A 14,205-nucleotide genomic window follows, 5' to 3' on the forward strand; every position below is an offset into this window, starting at 1 on the left:
CCTCATTGAGCTGTGAATAATATTTTGGTTATGCTTGATTAATTTAAAAAAATACCGAAGATACTAAATATGGGTACTGTATATGGTATGGTGGCACTTCTGAACAACCATCATGCAATGTTTTTCAATTAAACTGTCATTTGGCATATAATTGTGCCATTTTATAAGCTTAAATTTTTTCTTCAATTTACCCATAATTGGGCTGTATGGCAACAAGTTATTTTAGGACCCAGTATGCAAAACTGTACTAAGCCTAATGTACATCAGTGTTTTTTAAGATAATGAAATTATTAGGTTTCTTCCAAGGCCAAGCACCAGTTTGGTCTAAGCCTACATAATATTAGATTTAAAGATATGAGCTACTTTTGTTTTTTCAGTTACATGCCTTGGTAATGATCTCTGCTGACATGTCTACAGCAATCTCAGCCTCATGCAAAATACTATAGTAACAATGTCACATTGCATTCCACATATAGAGCACCCTATGTGAGGGAAGGTGGTGTGGACCAGGAGAAAATGTATTTCCTCTGAAACAGTACTACAGTACTTTGAGGTATTGAGAAGTCCTTTACCCATCTCCAAGAGGCAACCAACTCACCTGTTTCCTCTTAATGCAGCCAACCACGCTGGCCAAATGTCGAGCCAGGGCCGAATGGAAGGCAGCAGAGGCTGAATAAATGGAGAATGGCATCTGAAGTCCGGTTAAAGTTCTTAAGAGCACGTGCACAAACGTGGCTTTGCCAAGCGTTCCTTTCCCGAGTGAGTTACATGGCCTCTAAGCATCATGTCAACAGAGGAGTTCAGCTAATGTGTTTGTGATAATTCCATCAATGATTTCTACTCTCAGTTTATCCACTGAATCTACGGTTTTCAGTGTCGTCATTTATATGGGTCTCTCCAGCTGAAACGAGATACTACTTTCTTTTGTCCTCATGTGAAATACTTGCAGTTTGTTGAGTCAATGAAACAGTCAGCTGTGCACTTGAGATGTCCATAAGATCTGTGGACAGAAAGACATGGATGTTATTTGGAAAAATTGAATTTAATCAAAGCAAAATTCTTTCAAAATATTATTTTAATATAACATTGTGCTAGAGTATAATAATAAAAATAATAATAATATTAAAACTCTTTGGGACAAGAAAATGGCTCATTTTCCTTCAGGGGGATGTTAGCTTTGCACTATCCATTTAAACAGGCTTGAATAGTCCTACCCAGGCAAAAAGGATCTGCATGTGTGAAAGCCAAAATCCTTTCCGTCGCACTCCTCTGCCTCTTCATAGCGATATCCATCCCCACAGTATGCAAGTTTGCACTCTGAGAAAGAGCAAAAGAAAAAAGGAGAAGCAAAAGATTGGGAAAATTTACAGTTAAAATCTGGAAGTTATATGGTAGTAAATGTACATTTGAAGCTTTACAGACTGAACTCAAATAAAAAAAAAGATGTCTACACAAATACAAAACACCAACATGGTAAACAGACATGACACTAAAGTCATGCAATAATGATCAATTAAACAACTTAAGATATAACATAAAACTCTAATGTACATAAGTGAAAAGAAATTATAAAAAGAAAAAAAACTAAGAAAAATGACCTGGTGTTACTATGTCAGTTCCCCGAGATGAGGGAATGTGCATTGCATTGCTACATATATCTGGAAACTCCTGTTTACTCTGAATAGCGAAGCCTGATTTGTTCATGGTTGTGTAGCTACATGAACAAATGGCAATTCAACCCGCCAAACGGAGTGGAGCCGGCTACTATATCAGTCGGCTCTTAATGCCATTTTGTCAGAATCTTTTGACTGATAGTGACAGATATCACCAATTGAAACTCTGCTGGACCAAGCCCAGGAGGAGGATATTCCTCTGGTAGAATGGGCCCTCACTCCAATAGGACACTGCAAATTCACTATGGTGTAAGTCAGGGCTATAGCTTCAAATATCCAGCAAGATAGTCTAGAAGTGGCTAGAGCACTCTATTTAAACTTTAAGAGCCCAAACCGGGTAGAGTAAAGTAAGTGTTAGGAAGAGTCAGAAGCGTGTTAACTTGTGCTCCGAATGGAGTGGAGAGCACCTTAGGCACATAGCAGTGTCTTGGTTTGAAGATGACTACAGTCGTTAGGCCCAAAATCAAGCCATGAAGCACTGACTGACAGTGTAAGTCACCCACTCGCTTGACCAATGCTAATGCCAGAAGTAGGGTGGTCTTAAGTGACAGAGGCCTTAGGTCAGCTGATTGGAGCATCTCAAAGGAAGACCCTCATAGGGCCCTAAGGACTATGGATAAAATCAGTTCGGTTCAGACGCGCAGTGAGTCAGTCGGCTTTAGGCTGAATCACGCATGCGCAGTATCATCAGCTCCTCGGTTCTCGAATTGGACGTGTCCGAAAAAAAACGGTTTTCAGTTCAGTGTACTGGTGATCCGAAAACCGATGCAACCAGTTCTTGACTCGAGAACGAGAATCAGCTCATCGGTTCTGAAATCGTACGCGTCCGACAGAAATGATTCTCAGTTCAGTGTTCTGGTGATCCAAAAACCGATGCAACCGGTTCTTGACTCGAGAACGAGAACTGCTCCAGCGGTGGGCGTGTGCATTTGTTATCTGGCTCAGCTCGGTGTTCATCTTCAGTTCGGTCTTCACAGCAGTTCAGTCAGTGTACTGTTTGAGTAAATGAATTACTCCTGGATATTGGTTTATTCTGACTCAGAGGGAGTGTCAGTCACGTTAAAAAGTTAACAGCTTAAGTAATTTGTGGATTAATGCTTATTGGAGACGCGAACCGTTTCAAACTATTCAGTTCGATTTGGTGAACTGGTTCAACCGGTTCACTAAGATGAACCGGTTAAATTGAACGATTCATTCACGAATCGGACATCACTAAAAGACGCCATCATTGCAGGTACCACTCATCTAAGCAGCTGCAGGCGGGCTCTTCAGGAGCCAACCAGTTCCAGCCAAGGTATTCCACAGCCTTTGAGAAGATGCAGATCTTCTAACTGTGCCAGGGTCCTCACTGGAATACATTCAATCTTCTGCATCTGAAGCTGTCAGCAACTTAGAGTCATCTGTAACATGACTTGTTCATGCTGCTACACAAATGTGAACAAATCAGGCTTCAGTATTTAGAGTAAACAGGAGTTTCTCCATGTGCCTAGCAATGCGATCAAAGAGACTGTTCAATAGAGAAATGGTATTTAAATGGAAAACCATTCAATGTGAGTTGTCTCACTAGGAATGCCTATTTATTGTTTTTCACTACAAATTATAAGACAACTTATTCTTTTTCACTTTCAAAAACTTTACATTTAACAGTATTTTAGTGTCAAATTCCATTACATGTATTTCTTTATTTTTATTTTTTGTTTTTGTTTCTCACAATATAGAATAAGGGGACTTACTGTTAACTGTTAAAAGGATTTAAATTTTGTTGTTGTTTCTTTACAGTGAGAGATAAAATACATTCTGGCAAAATAAATTATTGATGCACGCCAGCACATTATTCAGCTTATTACATGGCACACAAAATAAATAAAATAAATGAACATACACAAAATTACTCTGCTTCACGCTGTGACCGAATTACCAATTTGGGAATGCATAATTTTCCTAATAATTCAATCGCCTGTCTTCAATTATTCCTTACATAAATATTGCTTTGACTGTTAAATCATTGAATGAGAAGAGAGCATGGTGCAACACAAGGCCTAAAACCAGCACAACTATGTAAGACATAGAATACTTGGGACAAAGCCAGCTCTACAGTTTAGCTGTCATTGTACAAAAATATTTGACCGTGGAATGTAATTATCGACCAATCAGAATGGAGTATTCCAGAGCACAATGTAATGAATTATGAGCACATATGTTGGGGTGACTTCTGAATTAAGGTGTTATTCTAAGCTTCATTTTCCATACAGGACCAGACAACTGCATTACAGCATGTTGTTGGGAATAAGCTTTCAGTTGGAGCGCCTCTGTTTCAACCTGATACTTACTGACACAGCCATCTGTGACCACCTTATTTCCGTCATCACACTCCTCTCCGTTCTCAACTTGTACGATGCTGTCTCCACAGAAACCCTCCTGGTCGGGATCACGCTCCATCGACTGGAATGGTGTTAACTGCAATCAAAGAGTCTTTTACAGACCTTGGAGACTAAAATCACTGTGTGTAAAACCATACATACACATACATATACATATATATATATACACATGCATCTCAATAAATTAGAATATCGTGGAAAAGTTAATTTATTTTTATATTTTTATTTTTATAATTTACATATATATATATATATATATATATATATATAGATGTATATATATTACAAAATGGATTTTGGATATCACTATATAAATAAAAGAAGAAAAAAAACATTTTGAAAAAATATGATTGTATGAATTGATGATTGTATGACAAAATTGGTGTATGTAAGTGACACTAAAGTGGATTTCTGGATCCGTGCAAGAGAGAATTTTTTTTTTTGAGAAAACAGCCTTTATTGATATGAATTGTAAAGGATATCTACAAACACAAACAGATAAAGTGTGACTTAAAAAAATAAATAAATGTGTAATGTATGTTATTTTTATTTTTTTTCAATAGTCTGAAAGAAGATAAGCTATGGAAGCAAAATAGCCCAGTGTGGGCAAAAAAACAATGATTTTGCCTTTAGTGTCTTGTAGCATTTATTATTAAATATAAATTAAATAAACCTTATACAACCTTAAATATGCTTTTCCTAGCACATTCCTATGATTTTAACACTAGAAAGTTGATAAACATCAAAATAAACATTCTCGACAAGTAATTATGTCATCTGTCATTTATAAACTGGATTATGTTTAGATCACAACAATAATGTGCACCTGAATTGGCATCCAACCATCAATGTCTCTGAAGTAAAGCGACCTCTGGTCTTTACGGAAGGCCAAAGCGTAATCAGTCTGGAGGAGGTTCAGCTCCTGTTCGTTATTCACCACAAAGATCTGAGAACAGACATTAAATATTATCAACTGCTTTACTGGCAAAATGAATTGAATGGTTTCAATGTTGAATATCATCCAGAAATAACAATCAATCCAGTGCAGTGTACAGATATCTGGGAATATTCAGGCTTAGTTTGTAAAGCATGCTGGCATTGCTGGCTTACCGCTGGCACTCTGGGATAGCTGCCCCAGTGGTCAAAGGAGGGGGCATTACAGCCGCAGCGTCCCAGGCTGCCAGGTTGTCCCTTCTCTCCTTTCTGTCCTACCATGTACAGTCCTGGAGGAAAGGTAAACAACATTAAGCCGAAGGCATAAATGTCCCTCCATGTGATGCAAAGTAATGGAGTGATTTCAAGAGCCCTCATTTATCACGAAGAGAAAGCAACTGAGTTAATATGCACAGAAACCAAAACAAGACAGCAGCTGTCCTGTGAATAAAGTGATGACATAATGTTTGTAATTCTGCGAAAAGTTTGGCCGCTCCGGCCGTCAGTTAAGGACATGATGTCATGGCTTCAGTCTCCTTTGGGACATCTGTTTCAGTCATGGATCAGGTTGCTTCTGAAGCTAAATAGAAGAGTGGTGGGATTTCCTACAGTGATTTAAGATCCATGTGCTTCACCGTCTGCACATGGCGAATGCTGCAATATCATCATGTGATCTTGACCGAGCTGTTACCACAATAGACATTGAAGGGGACAAGACCCCGCCCCCCACCTCCCAATAATTAGATATGGCCAAATTTTCCTCCCAAATTTTCTTAATTTTAATTAGTTACAAACAAAAATACATTTATTTTCATTTACTTTATTCATTTTCTGTTCTACATTTTCCAGGAATCTTTCTCAAACAAACTATACTTTTTTAGAGATTTGAGAACTATTAGCACTTCTATGTAAATTTAATACCTGAGGCGGGCAAACCGGGAGGGCCAGGGTGACCAGGCACCCCTTGAGGGCCTGCAGGACCCATGGGTCCAGTTGTACCAATGTCACCTTTTGCACCCTGTATCAGAAATCAATAATAACGGTCATATATTTCCAATGATTTTGCACTGTTATGTTGTTATTATGTGTTTAGGGATGGATCACCTGCTTTCCTCTTTTTCCTGGGCGGCCGGTGGGTCCTCTGTTCCCTGAGCTTCCAGGTTCTCCTTTTGGACCCATTTCACCCTGAGAAATTATTTCAAAATCACATAGAAGATTGCCTTTGTTTCATTATGTTAACAAAAAATAGACAATTTATTTTTATATATAATACTAACTACCCAATAACTTAAAAACTATGTATAATAATATGCATTAATATTTTCCAGAACCTTCTGGCCAAGCATTCCAGGAAGACCCATTAATCCCTGAAACAGTACAAAAATGTGCAAAAAATAAATGATGTATTAGACCAGTTACAATTTGCAGTATAAAACTAATTGCACTATTGTAACTTACCTTGTCACCTTTTAAGCCAATTTCACCTCTGAAACCTTGTGAGCCCTAACAGGACAAGATCAAAAGAGCAAAATATTAACCTAATGATGAACAACTGGGGTACAAAATTAAAGAATGAACTGAATGATAAAAGAGAGTTCAGAGAGGTAACTCACTTTTTCTCCCTTATGTCCAGGAAAGCCCTGCAAAAAATTAACAATATTCAGTGAACAGAGTACAGTATTTTATGTTCATATGACAATGCAGTATGACTGTAGGAGTCCTAATTCAGGGGAAAAAAGGCTATCCACACCTTGGGTCCAATTGGTCCTCTTGACCCTGGCATTCCCATCAGCCCAGGGTCGCCTTTCTCCCCCTGTTAAAAACACAGAGTCACAGGAATAACATTGTCATGGTTTCCAGAAAATTATTAAGCAGCTCAACCTTTTTAAACACTGATAATAATCAGAAATGTTTCTTGAGAACAATTCAGCATATTAAAATGACTTTCACTTGACACTGAAGACTGGAGTAATGGCTGCTGAAAATTCAGCTTTTCTATTAGAGTACTAAATTACATTTGAAAACATATTAAAATAGAAGACTATTTTAAACTGTAATAATATTTGACAACATTAATCTTTTTACTTTATTTTTGATTCAAATATGCAGCCTAGGTGAGCTTTTTGTAAATGTGAGGATGGAATTAATTACTCACTTTAGGCCCAGTTGGTCCTTGCCATCCACTTGTTCCCTGACGTCCTGGGAGACCTGGAGTGCCAAAGTGTCCCTGTAACACAAACAGCATCATTTTACACACAAAGAGAAAAATACATTTAAAAGTATTGTAAGCTTTAAATCAGCTCCATATATCTTTACATACTGGCAGATTACACTGAACTTAATGTCTTGATAAAGTGTTCTTGGCTTAATAAACGTCCAATCTTCTATGGCTTAAAAAACGTCCAAATGTCCAATCTTTTTGCATGCGCAGACTGCTGACATTATTTTGGCTGATATATCTTTAGTGCACAGGTTTTGGCAGTGCAGTGGCTCAGAGCAGTTACCACACAAAATAAAATGATTAGGACAATTTTAATTAAAATGTAATTTAATTACACAAATTTATTAAGTATCAATTAATAAAATATTCCCAATATAACAGAACTTGATATATCATGAGTTTTTAGCACAGATGGAATACTGTAATGATCTTTTTATTTATTTTTTTAAATTTTAGTATTACCACTTTTTTAAGTGTACATTTTTCACCGGTCAATAAATGTCTATTTATAGAGCACATTTAAACACAACCAAAGCACTGTACAATGAATAAAAGAATCAAAAGGTAACAATAATTATATTAAAAGAAACTATATAGAAATAAAAACATAATATGTAATAGACAATCAACAAGCTACAATCTTCAAGAGACACCCAAAATAACATACTTAAGGAATATAAAAATCCACGGAGACAAAAAAAAAATGTCTTAAGAAAGAAAGATCTTAAATGCAGTGATGAATTGAACCTGTCTACTGTGAATAGAGCAAAAGTGCAATCACCTCGATTTTTAAGTTTTACTCTGGGGACAGTGAGTAGGCCATGGTCACATGATCTTAAGGTTCTAGAAGTATACAGGAGCAAGTATTGAGGTACCAGGTTTTGAGGGCTTTGTAGACAAATAAGAGTTAATTTATACGTGACAGGGTGCAAGTAAAGACATTTAAATATGTAATGTGGTTATATTTGCCCTTTAAGTAGTCCAGCTGCTGACAGGAAATGGAAGCTTGAGTAATGCCATAATAAAGTATTAAAGTAGTCAAGCAAAGATGTTTCAAAGGCATGGATTGCAGTTTCAATTGCTCATGGATGAAAAGATCTTAACTTTAGTAAGAAGGTGAAGTTAAAACATGACTTGACAACAGCAGTGAACTTTAAGATGCATTCAAATAGGATGGCCAAATCTCTGGCACACTACACATTTTATAGTATTAAAAATGTCAAGATCCAAAAAAAGGTGAAATATCCCCAAAAAAATAATTTTGGATTTCTTTTTATTTAGATTTGGAAAATAAGTTTAATTTCTATAAGAGTGTTTATTGTTAAGCTATAAGATAGATTTGTGGGTTGTCGGCATATAGACAAAAAGACACGCCATATTTATCAAAAACAGAAACCGGGGTAGCATAAACAGGGAAAACAACACCGGTCCAAGAATTGATCCCTGCGGAACACCGCAACCAAATGATAGATGTTTGAAGATGAGTGATGCCTCAGACCAGGGAAGTTCAGTCCAGCAGAGTTCAGCTCCAACCCTGAAAAAATAAAACTCACCTACCTATAGCCTTAGTAATCCTGAACATTGATTAGCTTGATCAGGTGTGTTTGATAAGGGTTGGAGCTAAACTCTGCAGGACAGCAACTCTCTAGGACAGAAGGTGCCTTCCCCTGCCCCAGACAAACCTATTTGACAAATCAAAGTGAAACCACTGTAATACAATAACACCCACTCAAGTCTCCAGCGGGGACAGAGTATATCATTGTGCCCTAAATCAAATGTAGTACTAAAAGAAGAGCCATTTTTTCCCTGAATCAGTCATGAAAATTCTTTGGATTTTATTTCATATAAGTTTTGAATTACAGAAAATTAGTTAATGATAAAAACATTAATACAGTACATCAGAAATGTGATTGAGACAGGCATGTGTCCAAATGTAAAGAACCCAAATGTTCTACAGAAATCAAATATTTATGGTTTCACTAAGTATCAGCTAGGTTTCATGGCCGCCGTCCCTTTTCCAAAACATCTAATGTGTGTAACACCTAAAGACGACTGGCAGTAGGGACAAGGTGAGGACAACATGTCTTCTGAGTGCTCTGAGGGACAAAACAGCCATCAGAAGAGATGGAGAGAGAGAGAGAACAAACTAAACCAAGCCCCATCAGTCTCCTGGCTTTAATTAAATTATGTGCTAAGGGCAGGAGCCGGGCATTGTGGGAGAGCAAATGATTTATTGTGCTGCCCCAGCACTAAGCTAAATTACTATGCAATGCTGCAAAGCTTCCTACGCCAGCAGCACTCCACTCTCAGTGCCTGTTTGGATTAAAACAATGCACCAGCACACCCAAAATCCTGTGCAGCAGTTTAGTGGCTTCTCGGTTTACCCACAGCCCCGCTGTAGGTATTACTGACTCTGGTCCCAAATGCCTTCCAGGAAACCACACAAGCCCACAATGTGATTGTGGGACAGGAGCCATGGGGATATTCCATTGTGGATTGAACCTAATGATGGTGACCACAAGCGTCCCCTGATGTTTAGCTCTCTGCTGCTTATAACATACAGAAGATCATGTGGAATCATGTGAATCATGTGTATCTGTGTCAAGGTTGCACTTGCTTTGAATTTCCTTCAGCTCATGTTATACTCCAGCTTTAAAAGTGTGTGCATCTCCCATTTCTCCTCCTTCCCTTTTTTCAAAGTAAATCCACTTATTTCAAAACACAGGACAGGGAGTCTTACCTTTTGTCCGGGTCTTCCAATTTCACCCTAGCAAAAGGAGGAGGGAACCAATCAGTTCATCTATGTGTTACAGTATACACATTCTTGAGGGTGACTGAATAGTTTATAAAGCAATAATTAATAAAATGATCATTTTTTGAGTCATAATTTCAAAAGAAGACATTTTTTAGAAAGTTTTTAGAAAGTCAACAGATTTTAGCAAAATATTTCTTTAAAATATCTTCTTTTGTATTTTCTGAGCCTAGTGCAGTGTTAGTACCTAGTTATTACACATTACTATAACTTTATTTTAAAGTTATTTTAATTACTATAAGTAGTACATAATATGTACTTGGTGATTAGGACTGTAAAATATGGTGCATCCTTAACAAGAATCTTATTTGCTTCCTTAACTCACTGGACCACTTAGTCAGCCTCATTTCTCTTTCGTTCTTAATTGCTTTTCATGTTGTATGTTTGTATTATATTTACATAAGTATGTTTCGTACCTTATCTCCCTTTGGTCCCTTTGGTCCCGGCAGTCCAGCAGGACCCTGATGATAAAACAAACATACCTGTTTAGGGCTTATCCAAAGCCTTTAGCTAAATCCAAAGAAGCTATTTTTTTGACCAAGAGTGTTGACTAATATTTTTTGTAAGTCATTTCCAAGCCAAAATGATGACTGTTTCCAAACAGGTTTCCCAAACACTCCTCCGTTCCTATTGGTAGACATAAAAGTGACAGGCCCACCCAAAAACTCAAACAAAACAATAAGGGTCACAGCATCTGAACTTCTTGTGGAAATCAGCTTATGAATAGCTTCCTTATGCAGTGCACATTTAAAATTATCATTGCTGTTGCAAACACAAAAGGATGCATTTATAATGTTTTTAGCTGACATTCTCAATAATATTCCCTACACAACTGATAACCTATGGCAGAGATCAATCTGTACTGAGACTGGACTGAACAGCAGGGGAGAACTCTCTCTTGGGGTTTTGAGAGTCTGTGGGTGTCTCTCTTGGGGTTGTTTCTAAGAATGGTACGATGGAGCAGAGGCTGGCAATGGAAAAAGGTCTATTTCCATCTGCTCTAAATGTGGCGTGTTAATAGCCTGCTCCTGCTGTGTCGTGGGGGGCCAAACTGGTCATATCCGTGTCACTACAGAAAGACGTCTGGGGAACTCACACGGGTCTCACATGCTGAGAGGGTTATGCAGGCTAATTACAGAGCTGTAACTGACCATTGTGACAAGCCAATACTCTGCTTCCTTGAAGTACCAACCACGCATGTGACTTGCTTGTACTTATAAAAGTATTAGGCAGTTTTTAACTTTTGGTTTTGTCAAGATCTGTACATGTTAATATGGCTTATGGGTCAGTATGGCATTATTTGTTTGTCTGGGTCAATTCATATGTTCAGAAATAAAAATAAAAATGTCATTAATAAATCCTCTTCTATGATGGGTTAGGTTTTATATTTCTGAATTAAATAAGTAAAAAATAAATAAATTATAAATAAATTATATATATATATATATATATATATATATATATATATAAAGCAAAAAAAGGGTTATAAAGTAATTTAAGCAATTTATATAAATTGTTGTTGCCTACTTGTTCATTAGTTTTTCTAAGAAACAATAATTTAACCAAACTGCTTCACTAATTAAAATATTTGAATTATTTACACATTTGACATTTTTAAATTAAAATAATATTTTTTTTTCACATTACCAAATATTTTTAGAAAATGGCATGTTTTGGTTGTAAAATGTCTTGTGGTGCTCTAAAGCATAATTTATAAACTAATAATCCTCATTGAAAATGCATACATTTTAATAAATAATTCCTTTTTTAAAATAATGCTCATAATACACCCACAAGTAATAAAAGGTGTATTATGGAAAATGTAATACTTGATAGTTACACCACATGACATTTTAAAGCATTAAACTGAAACACCTCTGGTATTAAAATGGCATTACATTTTTTCAAAACCATATGAAAGCAACATGAAAACATGTACGTACTGAACATCTAAACAGATCTAAATAAGATTTTTCCCTTTTCACATCGGCCCTTCTTTCTGTCTAGCTAGCTTGTCAAATGTTCACCTACATAGTCTTTGCCATTTGAACTGTATACAAAATCAACCAAGCCTCCAAACAAAACAACTATAGATCATTGTGGCATGACATTTCACTCAATGTGGAAAAAGCTGTTTATAGATGCATGGCTTCATTTTAAAAACATCCGACTATGTTTCATCCTCAACATGAAAATTGGAAGCACATACCTGAGGGCCAGGAGGTCCTGCTGGTCCCGGAGGCCCTGGGGAGCATGTGTGAGGTGTGGGATTGCATGGGACATTTGGTGAAACATCAGTCTCTGTCTATAAGAGAAGTCATGGAAAAAATTACATATGGAAACAATAGAAATGGGGAAAATGTTAAATAAAAAATAGTCCATAAAGTGTTACAATCTTCACTGTTTCAACGGTTCTATTAACATCTATGATTTATTTTTTTATTATTACCATCAACTACTGTGTTCATTTAGACATACATAATGTATTTATTGACACCCTGATCCCTGTAGTACCTGGAGCCCTTGATCAGGACTCTCCAGATGGCCCTGCCGCCACAGTGAAGGGGGTGGAGGGAAGAGAGGGGGTGGAGGTGGACTCAGTAAACAGCAGGGGTTGAATTTCTTCCTGGTTTCCAGCAACTGGAGATCTAGATGAGGGGAAATAAGGTTCATGGGGAACATGTCAGCAGACGCATGATACTTATCAGGTACATGAAATGAAGAGTGTAATGAAAGCTCTTTCATTACTAAAACTAAAGGTTAATCTGCAAATATGTAATGCTATAACTTTTCTAAGAAATGTATCTATTTCTAAGCATTTATGACCTCATCAATGGGATTTTACAGATTTTTGGTGAATTTTCGTTGTTGCATTTACTATAAGAATATAATACACTAACATCTGACAGCCACTGTCATATTAAACAGTATATGTGTTTTATTATTTGAAACTTGTTTTGCTGTAAAAAAAAAAAAATGTTTATTTAAAATCATATAAATAAACATAGTGTTCATTTTTTCACTTTTTACAAATACATACACAATGAACACACACAAGTCCAAAAAATCTGTAAATAACTATTATTGTTGTGCAGAAGCAAAAGCAACCATAAAAATGATTTAAATAAATACACACATGCATACATATATACATGCTTTAAAATAGAAAGTCCAGAAAGATGTTAACTTTGCAAAAACAAGCACTTGACTAATTCAACTTTTCACTGCAGTGTTGGCTGACAAAACTGAAACACAGCCATTTTGCCATCAGAAATAATAACCAGAAATAATTCATTGATGCCTTTTGGGAAATGTATTGCAAAATGATGCAAATGTTTACTTTATTATTACAGGCCTGAAATTTTCCCCATTATATTCAAACCAGTCTATACTGGCACACAATATACTGTCTATCCTAAAAATACTTTTTAAAGAGCAGTGCAACCTAATTCATGTTATCAATATTCTGCAACTGCATTTATTTAATTTGCATAACTCCTGAAATTACAGAATCAGACAAATATGTCTGTGCTGGTGTTTTTCGTTGGTGCAGTTAATTTGATTTGCATGTCATGTGCAAACATACTTCTCTCTGTAAGAAAAAAACCTTAATATCAGCATACCAAACGTGCAAAAAAAAGGAGTTTCTTACCTGTTGGAAGAGGGAATATATTATCCATGTAAGAGATTGATGCCACATTGCAGAGAAGTTGGAAATATAGTCCAAGTGTGAACAGAATCATGCTGCCGGCTGCGGTCTACCTCCAATAGCACAGTGAAGTGATCTGATGCAGTCCTGCACTATTGCTCTCTCTCCCCGCCTTTCTCTCTCCCTCACACACACACACACACACACACACACACACACACACACACACACACAAGATCCACGCCTTTAGGAGAAGTGAATGCCAGCCAATGTCTGTTACACCTCTCCCATGTATCGGCCCTGAGCTAAATATACAGGAGGCAGTCGGTCAGCTGCCCTCTGTAGCCAATATTAGCCGTTACTACTGCCAGCACTAAAACGGACAGAGAAAACAAAACAGTATGGCTAGAAATGACATTGAAATGACTATCACCATTCATTTATCGATAACACCACCCTGCATCAGTTTTGCTGAAGGAAATCCAATGCCTGTTTCTTATTCATTTTGGGGTGCTGATTCCAAAGTGCCTGTTTTG

At 36.9% G+C, this 14,205-nt stretch overlaps 1 protein-coding gene across 1 annotated transcript; it reads right to left on the reverse strand.

Annotated features, from left to right (window-relative positions):
- colq (collagen-like tail subunit (single strand of homotrimer) of asymmetric acetylcholinesterase) lies at window positions 1–14,076 on the reverse strand. The gene is made up of 17 exons (XM_059567009.1): window positions 13,673–14,076; window positions 12,535–12,668; window positions 12,230–12,325; window positions 10,437–10,481; window positions 9,949–9,975; window positions 7,143–7,214; window positions 6,738–6,800; window positions 6,601–6,627; window positions 6,446–6,490; window positions 6,319–6,354; window positions 6,092–6,172; window positions 5,909–6,005; window positions 5,165–5,277; window positions 4,881–5,000; window positions 4,004–4,130; window positions 1,215–1,317; window positions 1–1,000 (listed from the first exon to the last, which is right to left on the reverse strand). The coding sequence occupies exons 1-17, from the start codon at window positions 13,761–13,763 to the stop codon at window positions 931–933; spliced, it is 1,347 nt and encodes a 448-aa protein (XP_059422992.1). The 5' UTR covers window positions 13,764–14,076; the 3' UTR covers window positions 1–930.
- Window positions 14,077–14,205: the final 129 nt, after the last annotated feature.

This window comes from Carassius carassius, chromosome 15 (assembly GCF_963082965.1).
Source record: "Carassius carassius chromosome 15, fCarCar2.1, whole genome shotgun sequence".
Classification (NCBI taxonomy): domain Eukaryota; kingdom Metazoa; phylum Chordata; class Actinopteri; order Cypriniformes; family Cyprinidae; genus Carassius; species Carassius carassius.